Here is a 23721-nt window from a genome sequence, read left to right on the forward strand (position 1 = left end):
TTATGTTTTAGGTGAGTAGAAGAATCGAGTTGATTGATTCGGTTGAAAACCAGTTTTCTAGGTACATGTTTATAAATCATGGGTAACGGGTGAGTGCCTTTGATTATTTATTCATCCATTTTTCTTGAAGAGCATGCATGGGATTCTCTTTAAGGTCTTTTGGTCAAGATATGTCAGCTGTCCCTACTTATTTGTTGCCTCTAAATATAGGACCAATCCTTGATTTGTGAGTTGTATCTAAATATTTGTTGTCCCGAAACAATGGACCAATGGTTGCCACGGTATGTCAGTTGTCCCTAAATTTGTTGACTTGAAATACATGACGAATGGGTTCTTCTTGATGTCGGTTGTCCCTAAATATTGAGGACCAAGGGTTGCCTTCATTTTTCAATTGTCCCTACATATTGGTTGTTCAGATATAAAGGAACAGTGATTGCCGCAGTAGGTTGATTGTCCCTAAATATTGGTTGACTTGAAATATAGGACAAATAGTTGCACGTTATGTCGTTTGTCCCAATATAGGACCAAAGTCTTGATATGTCAGTTGTCCTTCAATATTAGTCGCCTCAAAATTAAACACAAATAGTTGTCTTAATATGTAAGATGTCTCAAAATATTGGTTGTCTTGAAAGAAGAGGATAAATGGCTGCCTCAATATGTTGATTTTCCCTTAATATTTGTTGGCTATAATTATAAGACTAATAGTTGTCTCGATACTTTGGTTATCCCTAAGTATTGGTTGACTCAAAATAAAGGACCTATAGTTGCCTTAAAATGAAGGAACTATGATTGCATCAATATGTTGGTTGTTCCTAACTATTAGTTTCCTCGAAATAAATGACCAAGCTTTGATATGTCGGTTGTCCCTAAATTTTTGTTACCTCATAACAGAACCAATGGTTGCCACAATATGTGGCTGTCCCTAAATATTGGTTGCATCGATATAATAATTTTTATTAGACTTATCAGAGTAACCTCGGATTACTTCCCAATTCAGTTGGATTTTGGGTACATTAAATCGGGTCCAACTCCCTTCAGATCCAAGAACATGTGGCTGCTTCATCCCTCTTTCCATCCCTTTCTTGATTCTTGGTGGATAAACAATCCTCTCCATGGCTAGGGCATGGATTGATGGTGAAGCTTAAATCCTTGAAATCAACAAAGATACTTTTGGAGGTATGCACTCAAAAAAAGAAACAGCCTACAGTTGCTTTCCTTTTATGCTTCCCTACGTGGAAAATGAATCAAACCTGTTTTGATACTCAAGGAAATTGAATCAAACCTGTTTTGATACTCAAGGAAATTGATGATGTAGAAAGTATAGCCCCTGTCCCTAGCTTTTCAGAATGAGCAGACTTACATAAAGGTACAACTTTTAGATATGGCAGCTAACGAAGAAATTTATTGGTGGCAAAAATCCAAACTAAAATGGTATCATGATGGCGTTCCAGATTTTTTTGAAAAAATGATATCATCAATGCTAACCTCAATGAAATCTTTATATGCCTACTTGATTTGGATGAAATAAAATATTTGGATAGAATAAAATATTTGTATTCCAATATGTATCAAGAAATACATAGTCTTCTTATATAGGAGAAAGGCTCAATACATAATAGAAAATAAGAATAAAATAACCATTAATATTTACGGTTAATATCCATGAATAAACCATCATGCCCCATCCCAAAGAAAAAATATGCGAAAGCAGTACATGATTATCAGCCTATAAGCATCACTTTCTAGAAAAGATTTCCGCAAAGAACACTCAAGTTCCTTAATAACCGATGAGAGGAGTTTAAAATACGTTGAAATGTTGGCTAGATTCGAATTGCAAATAGTTAATCTTCTCCTTCTTGAAAGATCAAAATGACTCCATTTTGCCAATTTCTTTGAAATTTTCTCATGGATGAGTTGTCAAAACATGAGTAACTTTGGGTTCCTTCCAAGTGGCAAACATAGATAGTAGAACAGAAGAGAGACTAGACCGCCTTGAATTCAAGCCTAGAGGATAGCTGACTTATCCTTTGTTGATCAATGTTGATTTCACAAATAGAGGATTTATCCCAATTCATTTTTAGATCTGAAAGCCATTCAAATAAATCGATAGAGTTCTGCAAATAATTCAACGAACTATCATCATCTTTATAAAGTAGCAACCTATCTTCTGCAAATTGAAGATGAGAGATGTGCAGTTTTCTGTTGCCCGACAATGAAGCCTTCAACAAGGTCTTTAGAAAAAAAGGAAAGGAAAAAGAGGATCTCCTTGCTTTTAAGCCTCAGTAGGTTGAAATTCTTCCTCGTGGTCTCCCATTTATAAAGATCGAGAATTTGGTTTTAGGACAATTTCAAGGAGGTCCCAATCCACCATGTTGATTTTCGAGGTCAAGTTTCAAGATCCAACCTTGCTTCTTTAGCCATTTGTATTCCTCTACCAATTTGTTGGCAATAAGAATGGGATCAAGTATTTGTCTCCAATGAATGCACTTTGATTTATAGAGATGGTGGATGGCAGGACCTTCTTGAAATGTTCGGAGAGAACTCTTGCTAGCACCTTGTAGATTGAAGTTAAGAGGCTTATTTGTTTAAAATCTTTCACGCAGTGCATTGAAAGAAAACAAGAAATCAGAGGACGACTGACCTCCGATTCGAGTGAGTAGTCTTTATTAGCTTGGATTTACTATTTGTGCATGTTGTCTCTGATCTAATGCTTTCAATTATTAAGGAAATTTTGATGGTTGTGATACACGAATTCTAGAAATACGAAAAAATGATCTGTCAACTATGTGATTGAGAACTTATGTTGTCTCCACGTATAACTAATGATGACTCTCGCTGTATATATATTCTCCATGACGTTTGTATGGTGGATTAAGTAGGTCGTTGAAGCCAAAATACAGATGGAGGAAATGATCACTGAGCCTTACATTCCTAGGAAGTATGTAACATGATTTGCACAAAGCATTTGTTGTTATTTTCTTCCATTTGCCTTTGAATTGTAAAATTTTTCATACTAGGATGTGGTACGTAAATTCAGTTATGGAGCAACTTAACTCAATAACATCGGTCACTTGGACGAAAATGACATCTATGCTAGCTGGTCATTCTACAGCTTTATTCGTGCTCAAGTTCTCTTTTTTATTTTTTTGGTGATAACTTTTTATGGTTATTATTTTTGTATGTTTTAGAATTTAGCATTGCTATTTTGTTTATTTTGCAATTTGTGGTTCTTAGTAAAACATTGAAGTTTTTTCTTATTTGAACTACTCACTATGGGTCGATAATTTTGTTTTAGTTACCTGCCTCAAATTTTTTGTTAATCAATAATGTTTTTACTGAATTTTCTATGCATTGAGTTTTTAATTTTCTTGTCTCGAGGGTGAATTCCTCGTACTATAAAATACTTGAGCATATAGTCCTTTCTCTTCTCTTGTAGGTTGTAGCTTTAATCGAGTCTAGGAGTAATCATATTTATGTTAAAACATTACCATTTTTTGTTTGTATGATTATGGAGAACTATCACGATTGACGAAGATAAGTTCCCAATCTTCAAGTATATTAATCATAAGAATTATTTTAACATCGATTTGTATTCATTTTTCTTGTATGCCTGGTGTAACTCAAGTAATTTATTGAATTATTTAGTTCATGAGAACCAAATCATGTCCTTACTATTGAAAAATTGTCGGCTCTTTATCTTTTTAAAAGTCTCTATTTTTGCATTTCTCTCCCCGGCTTGCTTTTGGTACAAATATTAAATTTTTAATGATGGTGGGTTGTATTCGCCAATTTTTGCAATAATAGTGGGTTCTATTTAGCATAAGTTCTAGTTGCATTGTAAACTTTTAAATGGTTGAATCATTTGAAAATATCTTTAGAGTATGTAACATATTCAAAATTGCACTCTGTGGTTCTCTTTGCTGGCTTATAATTCCTAGCTCTTATGTTAGGCATGAGGATCGTGGGTTAAATATCAATTTGCTGCTTTTTTTAATGTCGAGCACTTGGGAAAATTAAATAAATTTTGGTCTAAAATAGTAAAATCTTACAAATTAATATGTTAACGGTCTTAATTAATCACACCTGGCCATTAGCTGTCAATTTTGCAGTTTTAGAGGATTGCGGTTTTTACGATTGCCAGCTGGCATAAGTCTAACTCAGTCAATGTCCCACTGCTTCCAAGTTACGCTGGCTTACTATACAAGTTACTTGCCCTATTTATATGGGGTTTGCATTTTCCGCCTCCACAACTCGCGCTCGATCTGTCCACTCTCTCTCTGTTTTCCCAACTGCTTCATTTTTTGTGGAGTCGCTGTATGGCGAGGAGTGCATCTCTCTTTCTCCTTCGTTAAACCATTTTTCGGTGACCGGCAACCATTGTTCCTCGATATTCTTCGCAACTAGATAGAAGCAGCGCATCGATATTCGTCTATGAAGAGACCGAGGCTACACTACAGGCGACAGGTTGTGTAGTCCGATCATTGTCCATCGTTCATCGCGATAACTACGTAAACTCTTCACCACTATTTTGAATTCGTTCCCTTCTCATTTGTTGCATTGATTTGATATTCTTCTCATACATCCTTCTCCGAATTCACCATCACAGTAGAGAACGTCCTTTACAATGACGGAATTTCACCGGTTTGATCTTCTAGGACTTCATCCACGAAAGTAATGTCTACAACTGAGTGACTTTTTTTCATTGCATTGAAATCAAAGACACGTAATATTATTATTTTTAATTATTCCCCCATTTTCCAATAAGAGGGCGATATTTTGAGTCTCTGCTATTCACATGAGAATGGTTCAATATTCGGTGCAACATGTTAAGTCTGATCAATGTACTTCTTGGATTGTCTGTAGTTGTTGAAAATCAAACCAAATTTGCCCCTTTGTTAAAATTTCGTTTTATTATTTATTATTTTCTTGTTTCGGGTGTAGGTTAAATTTTCGTTTAAATCATAGAAATTGATATTGATAACGGTTTTTATTAATTACACCTTTTGGCCGTTAGCTGGCAGTTTTGCGCTGCGACGGATTGACAGCTGGCAAAGAGTGAAGGAATGACCGGGTCAAAGTCCCACTGCGTCCAAGTTACGCTGCCATGCCCTATATATAGGGTTTGCATTTCCCCGCCTCTCCATCTCGCGCTCTCTCTACTTCAGTCTCTCTTTTGTCTTCCAACTGCTTCAGAATCGGGAGTTCGCTGAATGACAATGAGGAATCGACGGGCAGCCATTGTTTCTCGATATTCTTTGCAATGAGATGATGAAGCGGTGCGATATCTTTTCGATCATTCTTCGGAGAAGCGTCGATAAATTTTTTGAGACAACGAAATGGAACTGTTTGCTGATCGATGAAAAGACTGAGGCTATACTACAAGATGATGATCATTGTTCCAGTTCGAGCGCAGGCCGGGATCCTTTACCAGAAGCGACTGGCGTAGTCCGATCGTTGTTCCTCTTCTTCGCGATCACCACGTAAGATTTTCGCCACTATTTTGATTTCGTTCTCTCCTAGTTTCTTGCATTTCTCATCATAGTAGACCCCGTCATTTGCAATGATGGAACTGATTTCACTTCTAGGTCGACCGTTCTCGTCCTCCTTCTTCATGGACTCCGATCATGTTTATACTTTAATGTCTTGTAGGTGTATGTATGGCCTCTTATTTTCCTTAATTTTTAGCTGTTTAGATTATTATGCTATCAATCTGTGCTTATTTTTCTCGTAATTTTATGGTGGCTAGTTTAGAATCCATCTGCCGGTCTTGATGATAACATTCGTTGTAGAATGTGATGCTATAACATCGAACTGCAAAATTGCAGTGGCATTTCGGTTGTGAAAGTTACATTTTTATCGCTCAACACAATGGACCATGATCATCAATCACTCAGATCACAATGTCAAATTTCTTCAGGGATCGTCAGACTTTTAGGTGTTGCGAGAATACAGGGGAAGGCTGATGATTGACTTATTGTTGTTGCTGGTGCTGAAAGGTAGTTGCATTCTCATTAGAATGTATTGGATCTTATAACTTGTAAGGTGGAAGTATAAAATTTATAGATTTCTATGATGATAGTCAATAGTGGCTCATTACTTGATTCTTTTAGTCAAACATACAACAAACGTTTTTTGGGTACAAAATTATAAACCATTGATGCAGAGCAAGAGTGGAATTGATGTGGCCAGGCAAACCATGGCAAGGAATTGTCGATTTGAAGCCAATTTTCGGCCGTAGATTGCTAAGGTGAGATCCACTAATCTTTTTGTGTACAAAATTTGTAAGCTAGAAGTTTTTACGTTTAAAAGCTATTTAGATTTATTACAAAACAACTCTGTATTGTTATTTTTTTCATGTAACCATATGAAGTAGTATTTTGGCAAATAGAGATTTTCTCAGTTATCTTCTTGAACATTTAACTTTTTTTATGGGAGAACTACCATCAATATCAATTTCGATTGGGAGAAGGAATCTATTGGTGAAAATTCCTGTGGTTGGCCCTAGGTCAAAAAATTATTGGAGCAACCTATTTGCTGTAGTAAATATCTCACGAGTTATTGGACTAGCAAATTAAGTAAGTTAGGCAATACTTCTTGTTTTGGAACATGAACATTTGATGGTTGGCAGATTTATTGGACTAGCGAATTATGTAAATTAGGCAATACTTCTAATTTTGGAACATGAACATTTGATGGTTGGCAGATTTATTGTAAAAATATGAAATGATTCCTTGTTGCTTTGGGCATATTTCTTTTATGTTAATTAGTTCAACAACTTTTTTGTGTAATGTGTATTTCTTGGAAGGATTACATTTAGGTTGGCGTAAGAGAAATTCTCCAGGAGTGGAGTTGGATTGCTCAGGATTTTAGGGAGATGGAGATTTGTGTGAAGCTCAAAGGCAGATTACCATACCTTTGGAAGGCTCGAGTTTCATGTCTCCATTAGAAATCAGAAAGTTTTGAGCCTTGGATGTACTAGAGGATAGAGTCGAATCATTACCACCTTTGCCATAATAATCTACCAGGTCACATTTTGTGGCTCAATCCACAAATGATGCTACAAATAATTTCAAAAATTGCTTATAACGTTTATCTTTCACAGCTTTTAACATATCTTCAGCAGAGTATTGGATTCGGTCAGTGAGATAATTGGAGTCAGATTGATGACCAGCACTTTCGGCTGCGGGAATATAGGTGTCTAATGACATGCCAATATGGTACTGGGCACAATAACATGCACAATTCAAATTGTTTAACCACTTCATTCTAGCCACGAAGAATCAAATCAAAGAGCTTGTATGATGTTAGTGATTATGATGGCATCGGTAATGAAACCTCTTTTTTCTTTTTTCATTTCCTCTGTTTCTGTTTACTTTTGTTCATTGTGCAGCAATTATTGAAGATATATTTAGGTTGGCATAACTATAAGGGAAGTCTTCCAACTGTGGAGTTGGGTTGCCAAAGAAAAATATCTTTTAACTTCCATTTTGCTGAAAAGGTTGATCTTTTCCGTATGCTACTTTCTTCTTCTTTTAAGTACTTGAGTTTGTGGCTACTACTTGTCAGGGCTTTACATACCAAGTACTCACATCTTCGCTTAACAAAAGCATAGACGAACCTGATTCCAAGATGCTGAGATAAGTAACTTTTTCCTTGTTCTCTTGCTACCTTTTTTAAATGACTTGGAATGCTGTTGTGCTTTTGAGCTGATTATTTATGGACCAGTAAAGTTGACGTGGAAATGTGACCAAAACAAAATAATTTCTACATTTCTTAGTCTTCGTGCCTGATTTCTCTACCATGTTCTTGAACACAATGAAATTTAGTACATTTCTTGGTCTACGTGCCTGACTTCTCTCCCATGTCCTTGTCTATTTTGTTATACTTTTACAAGGTTAAAACATATTCCTTTATATTAGGAAGCACGGACACGTAATTTAGGGGAGTGTCGGTGTCGGACACGCTTCCGACACGTGTCCAATATTTTTATTTTTTATTTTTATACAGACACGTGCGTCTAGGACACGCGGGCGGCACGCGAAATTCATTTCCTTCCATATTCTCTCTTTCAGCCCACCAGCGCATTAGGTTTTCCATTTCTTTTTTAGTTTTTAACTACCCACAAGCCCATCTCCACGAAAGCTTCTGCACCCATGCAAAATCTCCTCTAAGTCAGCCGTCCTTTTCTGCTACCTACGCTTAATCTTCCTCCAATTCTGGTTTCTCGCTTTTGGATGAGTTGAAAGAAGAAGGGTCGAAAGAAAAAAAAGAAGGCGGAGTCGAAATAAGAGTTGGGAAGAATAGTAAGGAGTGCATGCTAACAAGTGGCAATTTTTTTGCATGCAATCTCTCCTTCATTATTATGCATGCAATCTCTCCTCCATGTCTAACAAACGGCAGTTTTTCACTTCTAATATTTATGTCTAGGCAGTGCTTTTTTCCAAGACTAAAAGATGAGAGGCCTTGTTTAAATTTTAGTAATAATTCTGTTTTCTTACCATATCCTTTTTATCTCTGCAAATTCTCTTTTTTTTTTTCTTTGAATATCTTATAGGTTAAAATACTAGTTTGATTTTTGTACTTTGTTCATTTTGGTCCTCGTACTTTGAAAGTGTTCATTTTGGTCCCTGTACTCCGAACCAAGTTTAGTCTTTGTATTTTGAAAATATTCATTTTAATTTCTATACTTTCTATACTTTTTTATCATTTTAGTTCCTCTTCATAAAATTTTAACACATATTTTACACATAACGACAACTCTTTCGTATAAAGTAATGTTTACATTTGAAGAAATATATTGATTTTAGTCTCATGTTTAAATTGTGATATAACAAATGAGATTAAAAATAAAATTAAAGGATTAAAGTGGTCATTTTTTAAAAGTAGAGGAGTCAAAATGTACATTTTGTGGATCAAAACGAATATTTTCAGAGTACGGTAACCAAACTGAACCAAGGCTGCAAGTTCAGGGACCAAATTAATATTTTAACATATTTTATATCTCTACTTTTCCTTAATTATTTAAGTCAATTTTTATTTAAAATTAAATAGTTTTTTTAATATTTAATATATTTTAATATAAAAATTAACGTGTCCATGGTGTGTCGTGTCTTACTTTTCTGAAAATTGGCATGTTACCGTGTACGATATAATGTCATTTTGCTAATAAATAGAGTTCTCTTTGTTATCATGTTGAATAATCTGAGATTTATTCTCTATCATGTAAGCGAAATTATATTTTATAAAGTTTTCCAAGTTTAGAAAAATAAATGATATCCTTCAATTTTGGCCACTTATTTTTCACCGCTCACAGTGGGTGCTGCCTTCTTCTTCTTCTTCAAGCTCCCAAAAATCAGCCACAAAAAATGGGGTGGATCTTCCTGTATTTCTTCTTCTTCTATGCTCTTCACGTCTTGATTCTTCGTCTTCTCAGCAGAGTTCAGAAACGCCCACCATCCCCTTTCCCAGCCCTCCCCTTTGTCGGCCACCTCCACCTTCTCAAGCCACCCCTTCACCGGACCTTCGCCAAAATTTCCGACCGCTACGGTCCCATTCTCCTCCTCCGATTCGGATCTCGTCCGGTCCTTCTCGTCTCTTCCCCTTTCGCCGCTGACCAATGTCTCACCAAAAACGACGTCATTTTCGCTAACCGCCCTCGCCTTCTCGCCGGTAAACATTTAGGCTATGACTACACTTCTCTTGTTTGGGCTTCTTATGGCGATCACTGGCGCAACCTCCGTCGAATCGCCTCTCATCTCCTCTCCTCCACTAATCTCCAAGCTCTCTCCTCCACACGCGCCGACGAGGTCCATTCCCTACTCCACAGCCTCCACCAGAAATCAGATCAGATTGTGGACATCAGAGCAGTGCTCTTTGAGTTCATGCTTAACGTAATGATGACGATGATCGGAGGGAAGCGTTACTTTGGAGACGACGCAGCCGATGCAGAGGAGTCTCGGAATTTCCAGGCGATCGTTACTGAAACATTTCAACTGGCCGGGACTAATTTTGCAGATTATTTGCCAATATTGAAGTGGATTGGAAGCGGAAGAACCAAAAAGAGATATATTAATCTGCGGGAGAGGAGGGATAGATTCATTCAGAATCTCGTAGAGGAGCACAGAAGGAAGAATGAGACGTGCATCGAATCTCCATTATCAGCAGAGACGAAGAAGAAGACGATGATCGAAGTGATGTTGTCTCTTCAAGAATCGGATCCCGATTACTACACCGATGAAATCATCACAAGCCTCATGCTGGTAATATGAAATCTGAAATTAATTAAGAACTAACTACTTGTTAATTAGTTACCTTTTTGCTAATCATAAATATTTACAGGTTCTACTATCTGCTGGAACCGACACGACGGTTGCGACCATGGAGTGGGCGATGTCGTTACTGCTGAACCATCCTCACGCTCTGGCAAAAGTAAGAGCCGAGATAGATGATGTCGTTGGCCAAGAACGACATGTCGACGAATCTGATTTGGAAAAGCTTCGGTATCTGCAGTGCGTAATAAAGGAGACGCTGCGGATGTACCCGGTGGGGCCCTTACTGGTGCCCCATGAGTCGTCCGCAGATTGTACCGTGGGTGGGTACCACATCCCACGTGGCACAATGCTACTGGTGAACGTGTGGGCGATCCACAACGACGGCAGAAACTGGGAGGAGCCGGCGGCGTTCAGGCCGGAGAGATTCTTGGAGGCGGCAGCGGGCGGCGGAGATGGGTTGAGATATGTGCCGTTTGGGTTTGGGAGGAGGGGGTGCCCGGGGGAGACGCTGGCGGTGAAAGTGGTGGGGCTGGTGGTGGGGTCGCTGATTCAGTGCTTTGAGTGGGACAGAATTGGAGAGGAAATGGTGGACATGGCCGAGAGAACAGGCCTCACCATGCCCAAGGCCCACCCCTTACAAGCAAAGTGCAGGCCCCGTCCAATTCTCTACCGCGCCATGTAAGTTTACACATCCAAATCTATTTGCTCTGAAATGTATCTTACCAGCTTAGGTTATATACTGATGCCGTGTAAAATAATGTTAAATACTTCACACCAAATCTAAATAATTAACTCAAATATACTGTGCTTAGTTTGGGGCTTATATAGTTTACATTTTAGATACGACTGTTGTTGGTTACTATTTCAATATCAATCAACATACTGTTATTAAGTTTACTTTAATTAAGTGAACGTCGGACATTTTCATGTAGTTAGATGGGCCAAATTTATAACTCCTCTTACTTTGGGTTTTCTATTTTCTATAGAATTTTAGTTAGCTAGTTGTGAGCATTCTTAAGACTGGAATGCTATTTGTAGATAATGGTTCTTTGATCTAGCTGGATGCTTTCTAGATTTGGTTTAAGCATTTTGTTGTTTTGTTTAGAGACTTTCTTAACTATTTAGTGCAGATTGATCCTTAGACAAACTTTTTAACTTAGTTTTGAAGTGAGATTAATTTTAACACAAATTAATGCTCAATTCGATAATTTTTAAACCAAAGCGAGCATTATGCTCGCAGTAATTGGTATATATCTACAACTAAGAGGTTGTGAGTTCGATCCTCATCCCCACATGTTGTGTTCAAAAAGGGGAAACAAAATCCATAATATTTAAAGTTTAAGAATAAATCAAATCTCAGGGAACTATTATAAACGATTCACTTCTATAGCTTCCTTCCATGATTTATAAGGATATTTCAAATAATTGAATAAACTTTTAATGTAATTTGAAAAGTTATTCTCTTTTTCCGATGGGTTCATAAGTCAACTAGATTAATATTAATTAGCATTGGAGAATATAAACCGGCAACCATTCAGGTAAACAATTCATAGAATCAATGAAAAGTATCTACTGGTCTTTCTTATTTCTATAAACTATGAAAAATAGTCACCAAACCACACCTGAACACTCTCCTATACAAATTTTATCATAAATGTACAAAACAGGGTTAATATTTCATTATTTACTTTTCATTTTACCAGAAGATCATATTCTCATTCTTGAGCATCTGCCTCAGATGCTCTGCGTCCGAATCTTATGCCAACTTTAAGTGAGTAAATAGATGTGTACAGTTAGGGTAGGCAAGAATCTTATTCCCCATGGTGGCAGCTGAATAATTGAACCGCATAAGATTTCAGAACCCACTTTTGCTTTCGTTACCCTCTCCCTGTTCAATCTTGACCTATATATAAACATGCCTCTGTCTGGCTTGCAACATACAAAGATCCAAAACACACTTGTTACACAAACGTAAACCAAAACCAGCTTGATCGCATCGAGCCATGGCCCAAGCAGGATCTCTATCGGCCGAGACCGAGAGTCTCAGCCACATGTTTAGCCTAATAGAAGCATTCCGAGCATTCGACGCAGACAATGATGGGCTGATCACGGCACCGGAGGTCGGGGGGATCATGGGTTCGCTCGGGTACAACCTGAGCGAGGAAGACGTGAATTTGATGATGGAGGAAGGAGACGTGGACAAAGACGGGCTGCTGAGCATGGGGGAGTTTCTGGAGATGAATGCAAGGAGTGTGGAGGTGGGGGAGGTGATGGGGAGCTATCTGAAGATTGCTTATGAGGCTCTGAAGGCAGATGGGGATGATCTGGTGAGCGGGGAAGAGCTTTATGATGTGTTTTTGAATGTGGGATTGGAGGTTTCTGTTGAGGATTGTAATGCTATAGTGGCTTCCATGGATGGGGATGAAGATGGAGCTGTGTTTCTTGAGGATTTGAAACTTATTGTTGATTCTCTTCACCCCAACTCCAACCCCCAACTCTAGCCCCTTAATTAATTAGTTCTTCTCTCTGTTTCTATCTACTTTTCTAATTACGTTTTTACATATGTATTTTCACTTCAATAGTTTCTGCTTTATCAATAAGTTTCTGCTTCTTCTTCCACTTTACAATTTCATCCCATGTATTTTCTTGTGTTATTTGAAGAGACTGCACTGCTCTGCTGTGTTCAGTCCTAATCCTGCCGTTTCATATCCTGTGGCTTTCTTCCTTTCTTCCTTTCTTGGGTGGGGGTGAACTTTTATTTTTACAGGTTTTGTGTGGTTCTTCATCTTGAGGTTTTGAAAAAAATATTCATTCCACCCATCAAGTGAATTTTAAAAAAAAAAGGATTATATTGGATGGAAGACTTCGTGATGATTGCTAGGTCTCATTAGATTGGCGGGCGGTGCTGGACTCATTTCGAAACAAGAAAGGTGAAAATGAAGAGTTAAAGGTTGTAGTAGAGGTCGAAAGGTAGTAATAAGTCAATCTATGTGTCATCGATATCTCTTGCAGCCCCTAAGATACCAATGAACTAAGGCCTTCATCTATCACTCAGGTCTCCATTGATAATGAGAACTTTTAGTTCTAGATGAAATTGGAAAATCAATTCCAAGATCATCCAAACGGGTCAAAGAGGCTTAACTCAAGAAATCACTCGAGAGAAGAAATGATTTTTTCGCTGCTTAAACCTTACAAGTTTAATTTATACGAAGGTAAAAACATGATTAATTTCTATAGGTGGAGGATAAACCTAATTTTGCAAGTTGGAATTAGGAATCTCTTTGACTAGTTTTGAACATTTAAAATTAAAACATTTTTCCTCTACACTTTGTTGATTGGAATATTCGAAATTTAATTTTGTATGCTAGCTAGCTGGTTTCATCACTTTCAAAGTTCAACCCTCATGATCTCCATAAAAATAAGTGTCTTAAAGTTCGAATTAACATAAAAGAGATTCTGATATGCATTCTCCTTAGGATTCTTCTGTTTTTTTTTTCTTTTTCCTTTTTCTTTTCAACAAACTTTTTGAAGGATTCTTTCTTTTTTCCCTTCTCAAAAGCACCCGATTCACAATATATCACGAAATTGAAAAATCCACATAATATATATTTATGATATATAAAATTAGAAAATATTTCATTTCTAATTAGTACCATTAAATACCTAACAATTAAGAGAAATAAATGCAAAAACGACATCCAGTCCATAAGGGCCACACGCGCCTTTTTTTTGTTTGTTCCGGAGTCGTTTTGGCAATTGTTTTTAAAAAAGAATAATTTGTCAAATATTTGTTCTGGAGTCGTTTTGGCAATTGTTTTTAAAAAAGAATAATTTGTCAAATATTTAATCATGGTATAGACAAGATTTTCATTAGAACCAAGTATTTTCTTATAACATTAGTCTAACATGAACTTAACTTTACTTTAGTAATTAATACTTCTAAAAAATCATAAATTCCAAATTTTCATCCTTGTCCTGCTCTTGAGACGATGTAATATTTAAAACAAATAATAATAAATAACATTCTGTCACTTTAAAAAAATACTTTTAAAGCATATCTTCAAATATGAAGATTTTTCAACAAACCCAGCCCATACGTATATCTTTCGACCATGGTTAAGGAACAATCCCAACAATTTTAAATGTTTTCCAACTCCTCAGGCATGAGATCAAGCCACACAACACACATATTAATCGTCTCTTAAAATATTTTGCCACAAACTTTTTTTAAACTCCTACCAACTATTTTCCTACACACTAAAGAATAGAAATATCAAATACATTGCCAACAAGTTCCATTGCTTTCACTTTCTATCCCCCACACACAAACAAGCTATTGGAAAACTCACAACCCTAATTTCCAAGCATGTATATATGTCACGCCATTTTATTTACTTACAGAGAAATGAAAGCATTAACCCTAAAAACCATAATATGGAGTACTCGTAAGAACAACAGTAGCATCATGTGGAGCAAGTAGTTTTAAATTTTTTTTTTCTTTTTTACTTGCTTTGGCCACACTTCTTCATCCGATTCGGTGGCGGGCGACTGATTCGTCTACCGACGGGGGTGGCTCTGTAGCTCCGGCAACCGTCGCTCGGCGGCTCCAGCACTGCCGGAAGATAGTTATTGGCGTGGCACCAAAATATCTTGTTCCTGAATGCTTCCATGAGAGCCTTAAGCCCCTGAACATAACAATATATAACATGCAATAAATCAACCAGACGACACCGTTTATAAAAAAAACAAACATTAATCTTAATTAAATTGACAAAATAAATGAAACGGCGACGTTTGGGAGTGGACCTGAAGTTTGGCGCGTCTTATTTCGCAGACTTTATTGTTGAGTAGAACCTCCCAGTGGCGGCGGTGATAGGCTTTACAGAACTCGGAGGCTGCGGCGGCGGTCGTGAAATTTACAAACGCGTACCCCAAATTTGAAATCTTCCCATTGTACCAATACTTTCTATATATGGAAAGAATAGAATACAAATTTTACTTTTTAGTACATGCAAAACCAAAATCCACGAGGGTTATTACAGTAATTATACTGACAAGTACTACAGACCGGAAGTCCATGGGCAAGTACACAAAGTCGTACGACGACCTTTGGGTTTGGCTGCCCCGGTCAGAAGCTCCATTCTTCGACTTGCAGTGCTCGTCTAAAATGTTCAGAAGATGGTGTCGCCTATTCAAACAATACAAAACATTAATAAAAGAAAAAAAATGCTGTTTCGAAGACATTAATTCATCAAAATTATAAAAACAAAAACAAACAAAAAAAAAAGAAGATGAAATCCTATGATAGAAGTTGATAAATAGAGACCTCAATTGATTGGGTATATTTTTAATCATTATGGTGGTGGTTTCTGAGGGGAGGATTTCGGCATCACCCGTGACGACCGGCGGAACCCAATTTCCGATCTTGCATTTTCTGCCGGAATTCCTCTGACCGACTACTCCGACGACGGAATTCGCAGCGGAAGAGGGCCACGGCGGAGGAAGCGGAACGACGTCGTAGAAGGGCAGCATGGGGTGGTCGACGTAAGAGGCGTATCCATGGGTTGGGCCCCAGAGAAGGGCCCGCGACGGAGCTGCTACAGGGAAGGCTTTGAAGAGGGGGACGAATTGTGGGTTGGGGTGGAACGGCGTCGTATAATGAAAAGGGTTAGCGTTAGGGTTTAGAGGAGCGGTGCGACGAGAGAACGCCATTTGCATTGGCATGAGAAAGAACTCGGGAGAAGGAGAAAGGGTTTTGAAGTTGAAGTTGAAGTTGAAGTTGAAGGGATTATTATTATTTTTCAATTGATTAGAGATAAAGAAGGGAGCGTTTGGGGTTTCGTGGGGTATGGAATCGAAGTACATAATGATGAAATATAATTAAGTATTTTGGATTAATCGAAGATTTACTGAAGCTTTCATTTAATGCTTCTGCTTCCCATCCCCTGGCGCCGCCCCGCCCCGCCAGTTCCCATTGCGCTTACTTACAATTTCTAGTTCGATCCAGATCAACCTGGATGAACAGACCAAAAATCTTACTAATATATAAATGTTTGTGGCTTTATCTCTCAGTATTTTAAGGGGTGGGGAGCTGTTGGAAACGATGGGGTCCAGAAAGCGTAGAATTAGAAGCGTCTCGGCCAGTTGGAAGAAATGAGAAATGTGGGTTTCATTTTGAGTTTGTGGATTGGGAAAAGAAGAATTGAGAAAGAGAGAAAAAACAGTGTAACACAATCGACAATCTAAATCCAATCATGGCTTCGCGATCTCGTGGTTCGAAAAGCCTCGAGCAAACTGGATACTTATAAAGCCAAGGGGACAATAATTACGATTTATCAGAAATATCTCACGAATCGAGGCCTCCCTAATTTTAATTAATACAGCCTTATTGTAATTGTTAAATTAAATTAAATTAAAGTAAGTGTCTTTTCAATTTCACCATCTCTCTAGGCTGCCTAACTTGCCCTTCTCTTGTAAACACAATTATACGATCCAGGGCTTCTTCACTGTCAGCAAAAAATACTTGATGGAAATATTCTAACATTTGTCCCCTTTGGTCAAATTATCCAATCTTTTATTTAATTTTAAACTATATGAAATTACAATATTAAATTATTTCTCTTGCATTCTGGAGGAATTATATGAATTTTTTACTCTCTTTCGGTCACTTCTAAAACTAGGTTTTTTGTTTTTCCTACAAATAGAGAGATATGTTATTCGACGTATAAGGATGTTGTGGGTTAGGATTTATTGCTAATTTTTGAAAAAAAATGAAGTTGAATGGTTTTGATTTGCAAAGGAGATGAGAATTTATGATTCTTGATGAAATAAAGCAGTGGAAAAAAAATGGCCAAAGCTCACGCCGGTTCAAAGAAAATCCTCTCGGGTTATGAAATTCGTCCAAAAATATTGGTTCACGAGCCACGTTTCCATAACTTGGATTGTTTTTCGGGCAAGATTGACATTTACAATCAATATATATATATATATATATATATATATTAATTTACTTGTAAATTTTATTAATAAAGTTCATCTTGGCTTGTTGGTTCCAAACGTGGATAGCAATCTCTTCAACCTAGGGTTCAATTCCAACTCAATTTGAAGAAAAAAAAAATTAATGGGTTTAGTACTCTTCAGCTAACGGTTCAATTAATTTCGATTCAATTTTAAAAAATCATTTAATGTAATTTGTAGTTACCAACTACTTAAATCTAAAATATTATAATATATTATATTTCACATTTTTTAGTTTAAAAAAATAATAGAATGAATTTATAACATAATATAATATATTTATAAAACTTTTTATCTCTTTTAATATAATTCTACCTTTTAAAATTTCAAATTCAAAATTCAGTTTTTGGACAAATCCATCACTTATTTATTTACTAAATCAGATTCAATGAATTTGAAAAAAAAAAATACAATGTATTCCATGACAAACAGACCAAACATTTGGATTGAGTGGGTTTAAACCAAATTCAACACCGAATTGAAAGGCTGGTTTAAGAAAAATTATAAAACAAAGTTAGCATTGAACTTGTTGAAAATTGAACAAACTGAACCACTAAACGTATCAAAATCAACAAAGTTTGTTGATTCCATCAACCTTTTATATATATACATACACACACACTCTAGAAAATCAAATGAATCGACAAATATAATTTAAACTAACTAGGAAAGTTTGTAGGTTTGTAAATTTTTTCGTTTTTTTTTTCCCTTTTCAGCTTACACCCTTAATCACACAACTTTCTTTTTCCTCTAATAATGCATCTAACACTCTATCGCATCTCTTCAATATAGATATAGTAACGATCATAGTGATCTTCTCTAATACCTATTGGTATGTCAAAGATCCAATTAATCATGAACATCGTAAGGTTCTGCTCTTCGCAAATCCCAGCATACGTCCTGGTTGGGATTGGTAGGCCCACCGCTTCACTTTCACCGTCGAGTTTTTCTTCATACAGCTCGAATCATTCTCAGATGCCCCGAGAGACATCCTTTCCTTATTTGTTGGGTTGGTTCACGTGCACGCAAACGAACACCGGCCACGACAACACAAATATAAGAGATAGATAAAAAAGATAGACATTAAAACCTATTACATATAACTATTTAAGCGACGGTTGTGGGTTCAAAATGGCTGTACTCAAAGAAAAAACGCCCCCAATTACACCCTTTCTCTTTTTTTTCTCAAGCTTAGATCATTCAAGAGCCCGAAGCATTGGGCCTGGTCTAAGTAACCTTAGCCAAGCCCAAAGGGTGGTTTGTTGGGCCCCCACGGTTGGATATACTTGGAAGTTTTGAACTTTGATATATGGACGATAATCATACAGTTCTTTATTTTCTAAAAATATCTTACTAAATTTGTAAAAGCGCGAAGCCTCTAGAAATTCAATTCAAAGATGCTATTAATTTATTAAACAGTCCCTCTGCCTTTATAAGAATGTTAAATCACACACTACAAAAATTCAACAACTTTGACATTTTGTACAGAAACACAATTACTTTTAACAATATTTAAATATATATAAATTAATACAAAAAGTTAGGCAGAAAATTTCCCATCTCCTTAATCATTCATTTGAAAAGGTTAAAAAACAATAATCAAAACCTAAGTATGACAAATGTTACCATCAGATAAGTACAAAAATTTCCCTAGTCCACAAGCAAATGAAAATCTTAATCATAAAAAACTTTCTCAGCCAAGTTTTTTGGTTTATTACGTCATAATTAAGCATATGAAGAGTGATAGACAAAATGGACAATTTTAATTCACTAATTCCCCAATCCCATCATAAAAGCAAGAAAACAGAACAAAAAAGTCACTACTTCGCTGTCTCTCTGTTCTATTCAAGCCGCACGTTCTCTTGTCTTCTACTACCAGCTGGGCCTGGGCCTCATGTAATTGGGCCGGACGTGTTATAGGCCCAAAGAAGGCCCAAGTTTGTCAGCCCAATGTGGTTGGGGAGAGCAAACCAAGAGCCAGCTTTCTCTTCTTTCTATGACGAACATCCACATCTCCATCATTTTATTTTTTTTCCCCATAATCTCATAGCCATGATTTTAGTAGAATTGTCAACCAAAGCTTGTGGTGTTCCCAATACAATACAATAAGATACCTCAAAAGCCTACAATCCTAATTGACAGTTGAAAGTTAGAAAGAAAGCACCATAAAAAGGAAGTTTCAAATGGATCTAAAATGGGATTTTTTGTTGGGCTCTTGGAAGTTAGAACAATAATAACAATAGGAGAGGAAACAAGTGGTAATAATGCAACTTTGAGGCCACTTTTTTTGGTAAATGTGTGTGTGTTTTAGTAGAAAAATAAAGATATTAGACATTTGGATATTAGTTGTAGGTGAAATCAGACAAAATCATTAAAGGCTATGCTTCTTTTGTCCAATATAGGTAGCTGCCCCTTGGGGTTGAAGAAACTGGTTTTGTTTTGACAAATTAATTAATTAATTGACCATTTGAAAACAGAGTTAGAGCATCATGGGAAAAAGGGAATCATAGAGAGAAGAAAAGAAAGAAATTGGGCTGAGTGTTCCCTCGAATGCAACCTCATGTTGGAGCTCATGCTACACCATCACCTCCCACTTATCTCTTCAAATTTAGACATCCTAGCTAAGAGGGCATTGCAATGTCGAAGTTTCATAGATTGTATTGTTACTCTCGGCATAACCTTCCAAATTTACGTTGTAGAGTAGAAATACATCTACACGTCAAACAACAATAATGATAAGGATAAGAACAAAATTAATTAAAAGGGAAAGGTCGTCGTCATACTCGTTAACTGGACTATAAAAGTAAAGATTACCACGAAAATGGATTAGAATAATACTGAATTTTTGCAAACTCTTTAAAAATGTCTCACTTTGGTAGAAACCACTCAAATAAAATTTTCTTCTCTATTTCCACTTTTTAATTCAAGCCTCGAAATCCTAGATCACAAGATTACTCATATATGTTGGAGGGTATTATTGGGATGATATATTAATATGATTGAATTGGGGGTTTGGAAACTGATGAGAGAGAGAGACAGCATAATTAGTGGAGTGGAATTGTTGGTTGGAAAATAGAGTTTGGGAAGATGAATAATAAAAATAAATAAATAAATAATAATAATAATAATAATAGAAATGGGTAATTAATAAATGCGAAAGAAAAATGTCTCAAAAACAGCCAACCCTTGTGTAGGGCATGAAAACAGCTTCTCCCCCGACATAAGCCCGCCGCAACTACCAAACTTCCAACTTCCAACCCTTGCTTATGTCATTTCTTATGTCATTATTCCCTCTTCGAATATTTCTCTCACTAATTAAATTAAATTAAATTTGTATAATTCTAAATTAAAAAAGCTTTTCTTAGAAAATAAATTCCTTAGTTTTCTGAAACATGCCCACGTGGCGCTGTAATCATTTGACTTTAGGGTATCCCCTCCTTTCAACCGTATTCTCAAATTTCATCTCATCATCAATATACCCAACAACCAAATTACTCAATTAATACTGCCTTTCACATCTTCCCACCCTTCTGCTAACTTAACTCTTTCAACTCTATTAAAATAATAATATTTGATGCCATTTATTACAAATTAAATATGCTTTTGAAAATCTTAATTAATTGCTTAAAACAGCACATAAATAGTTGTTTCAACATTTATACCAGATCATGTCGCCAATAACAGTAAAACACATTCTAGCTAAACATACAAAGTTAGAACCTTACCGTTGAAGTTAGTGTTAATTAATTAATTACAATAATTTAGTGCCGGATGAGTTAAATAGTATGTATAGTTATGTGCTGTAACTTTTATATCTTGCTAGCTATTAAAACTTTAATAATATTGCTACTTAGATTATTTTATTTTTACGGATGGGTAAAAAAGAAGAAAAAAAAGTGTGGGTGGGGCATGTGGCCATGTGGAAGAGCCGACATAGTGATTAAGTTGAGATACGTAGAAAGTTTGGACGACACGTCGGTTAATTTAATTGAAAGAAAGATGAATAATTATGGGTGTGGAGTTGAATTGAATTCATGCACGTAAATGGGCGGCATGCATTCATGCTTCACTGTCAAACTGGTTGTGGTAAATGGTAATGTTTGTTTTTCGTACAATAATGCCCCTTTGCTTCCCAATGCCCACTTAAAAAATTACTGTCTCCTAAACCCTAGAGAGAGAAATAGAGCTAATGATTTCTCAAATTACAAACTTCTCGTAAAAGTAGACAAAATCTCAAGTAACAAGGATATCTCATTTTCATTGGTATAAAATCTTTTTAAGAATGAGTTAAAAGATTAACCTTTCCAAAGATAAAAAAGTGATTTTTGTTATGGTAAATAAAGCTAGACCCGACAAGCGAACAATATTACAGGTCCACGACCCAATCAGGTACAAGGCATGATTAGGTCTAGGGCATAACCAAGTTTAGGGCCCAACCAGATTTACCGAGTCCTGACTGACCAGGTTTTGACTGTCCATATCGGTCAGCTCTCGTGCTTGATTTTTGTGCTTTGTCGATAAGCCTAATAATGGATCGACTCCCATTCTTTTTTACCGTCCGATCCGTGATAATACTATCATCAAACTAAAGTCCAAGCTATTTGAGAAGAGATGATATCCTGTCAATCTTTGGATTGAGAGAAACTTCACCATCAAAATACTCATTTCAAACTTACTCTATATATAATTAAAGTACAAAGTGATCAACAATATCATACTATCGTAGAAATACGAAGAGACTTATATTCGAAACAAATTGAAGACATATATATCATTATTTACTAGGTTGTAAAAAGAAAAAAAGGAATTGTAAATTGGAATGATGGTAAAGAAAATGAAAGCGTGTGAGGAAGAGGAAGAGATGTGGGTCAAAATGAATATCCGAGGATGGCGCTGAGTTGGGCAGCGCATTGAGTGGCAACGCCATTATGAGGATTCTTCGCATTGGTCGCTTCTAAGCTTGCCAAAATTTCCTGCTACTGCTGCCTCTGCCCTCACAAGTACAATATCCCATATTTCAATTCAATTAACGCAAATTACCCCCAGTAAATTAATCCCTTTACAATTTCAGGTTAATGGGGAGGTAAAAAAATATTTAAAATTAACCCACTTCAACATGGGCAATTTTTGTGTGGCCAAATTCAAAGTAGTAAATGAAAAAAAAAAAAAAAAAACATAGGGCGGAAAATAAGGTCTGTTTTGTTCAAAATTCCGTACAGTTATCGGCTTTGGTTGCACGCGGCGGAGCCCATAAGCCCATCTCCATGGAGGCCGAAGCCGTAAATGCTGTCCACTCTATTTCAAGTTTGAATCATCCTAAAAAATATGTGTATTTTTCTTATGTTCCGTAATTAACATCTATGCTATTCTTCTTATTTTCAATTTATTATTATTATTTTTTTTCATGTTTTAGAGCAATAAGATATTAGATTCCCAAAAGTAAAGATACAATATCACACTAGAAGTTAAAACAAACACATATATCGTTTAGATGAGTCAAACATGAATGTATGTGGATTTAGACCTAACTAAGATAATACAAAATTCATTATCTTTTTTTTATTGTTTTGACAATGAATATAGGGGAAGATTTGAATCCTAACTTCAAAACAAGTAGTAAATCCTGAGATATATACTTAATTGATGTTGGTGATATATACTTAACTGATTCATTTTAGTTCTGGTACTTGTTCATTTTTGTCCTTGTAATTTTAAAAATGGATCATTTTAGTCCCTATTTGCAAAATTTTAACACAAATTTTACTCATAACGTGAACTCTTGAGTATAAGGTAATGTTTACATTTTAAGAAATATATTGATTGTAGTATCGTGTTGAGATTGTGATTGAAAAAAATGAGATTAAAAATAGAATTAATGGATCAAAATAATCACTTTTAAAGTACATAAACCAAAATAAACATTTTAAAAGTACAGGGACTAATATGAATCAAAGTTGAAAGTACAAGCATAAAGTGAATATTTTTAAAAAAACAATGACTAAAATGAACCAAAACTGAAAATACAGTGACCAAACTAGTACTTTAACCTCAAATCTATTATTTTAACAAATGGTATCAATCTTTTTTTTTCGTCTTAACAAAAAACATATTGCATAATAAATGGAAAAAAAATACTCATATTTACAACCTAGAAAAGAGGACACTGCACTGATTTGTTTCCCACTCAAGCATTGTTCAAAGATTAAAAAATATATTTTCGACCAAAACATTATGGGTTTAAATATGCAATTCCACGTACTGTATTAAAAGAAATTGATTCACATTTATGCTATTTACCATTGTTGTACTAAATAAAAGATAACATCAATATTAAAATACTTAGCTCTAATAAACAAAACAGGAGGAGAGTAGAAATGTAGAAATTTAAACTTACCAACCTATCTGAATCTAGTTCAACAATAAATGACATATA

General features: G+C 36.0%; 2 protein-coding genes across 8 annotated transcripts; both read left to right on the forward strand.

Annotated features, from left to right (window-relative positions):
- Positions 1-5075: 5075 nt before the first annotated feature.
- On the forward strand, positions 5076-12116 carry LOC111012920 (cytochrome P450 81Q32-like). 7 transcript variants are annotated; one of them, XM_088119403.1, is made up of 6 exons: positions 5092-5480; positions 5918-5996; positions 6164-7498; positions 7567-10259; positions 10339-10949; positions 11975-12116. In XM_088119403.1, exons 4-6 carry the CDS (start codon positions 9270-9272, stop codon positions 11994-11996), a joined length of 1623 nt encoding a protein of 540 aa, XP_087975529.1. In that variant the 5' UTR covers positions 5092-5480; positions 5918-5996; positions 6164-7498; positions 7567-9269; the 3' UTR covers positions 11997-12116. The 7 variants fall into 7 exon arrangements, with proteins under 7 accessions (XP_087975524.1, XP_087975529.1, XP_087975528.1 ...); XM_088119402.1 differs by having other exon boundaries at positions 6164-7025; positions 7103-10259; XM_088119399.1 differs by having other exon boundaries at positions 6164-6247; positions 6806-10259.
- A 158-nt stretch (positions 12117-12274) lies between these two features.
- On the forward strand, positions 12275-12979 carry LOC111012911 (putative calcium-binding protein CML29). The gene has a single exon (XM_022287228.2). The coding sequence runs from the start codon at positions 12275-12277 to the stop codon at positions 12770-12772; it is 498 nt and encodes a 165-aa protein (XP_022142920.1). The 3' UTR covers positions 12773-12979.
- Positions 12980-23721: the final 10742 nt, after the last annotated feature.

This window comes from Momordica charantia, assembly GCF_013281855.1.
Source record: "Momordica charantia cultivar OHB3-1 chromosome 11 unlocalized genomic scaffold, Mcharantia_2.0 BLBB01000011.1, whole genome shotgun sequence".
Taxonomy (NCBI): domain Eukaryota; kingdom Viridiplantae; phylum Streptophyta; class Magnoliopsida; order Cucurbitales; family Cucurbitaceae; genus Momordica; species Momordica charantia.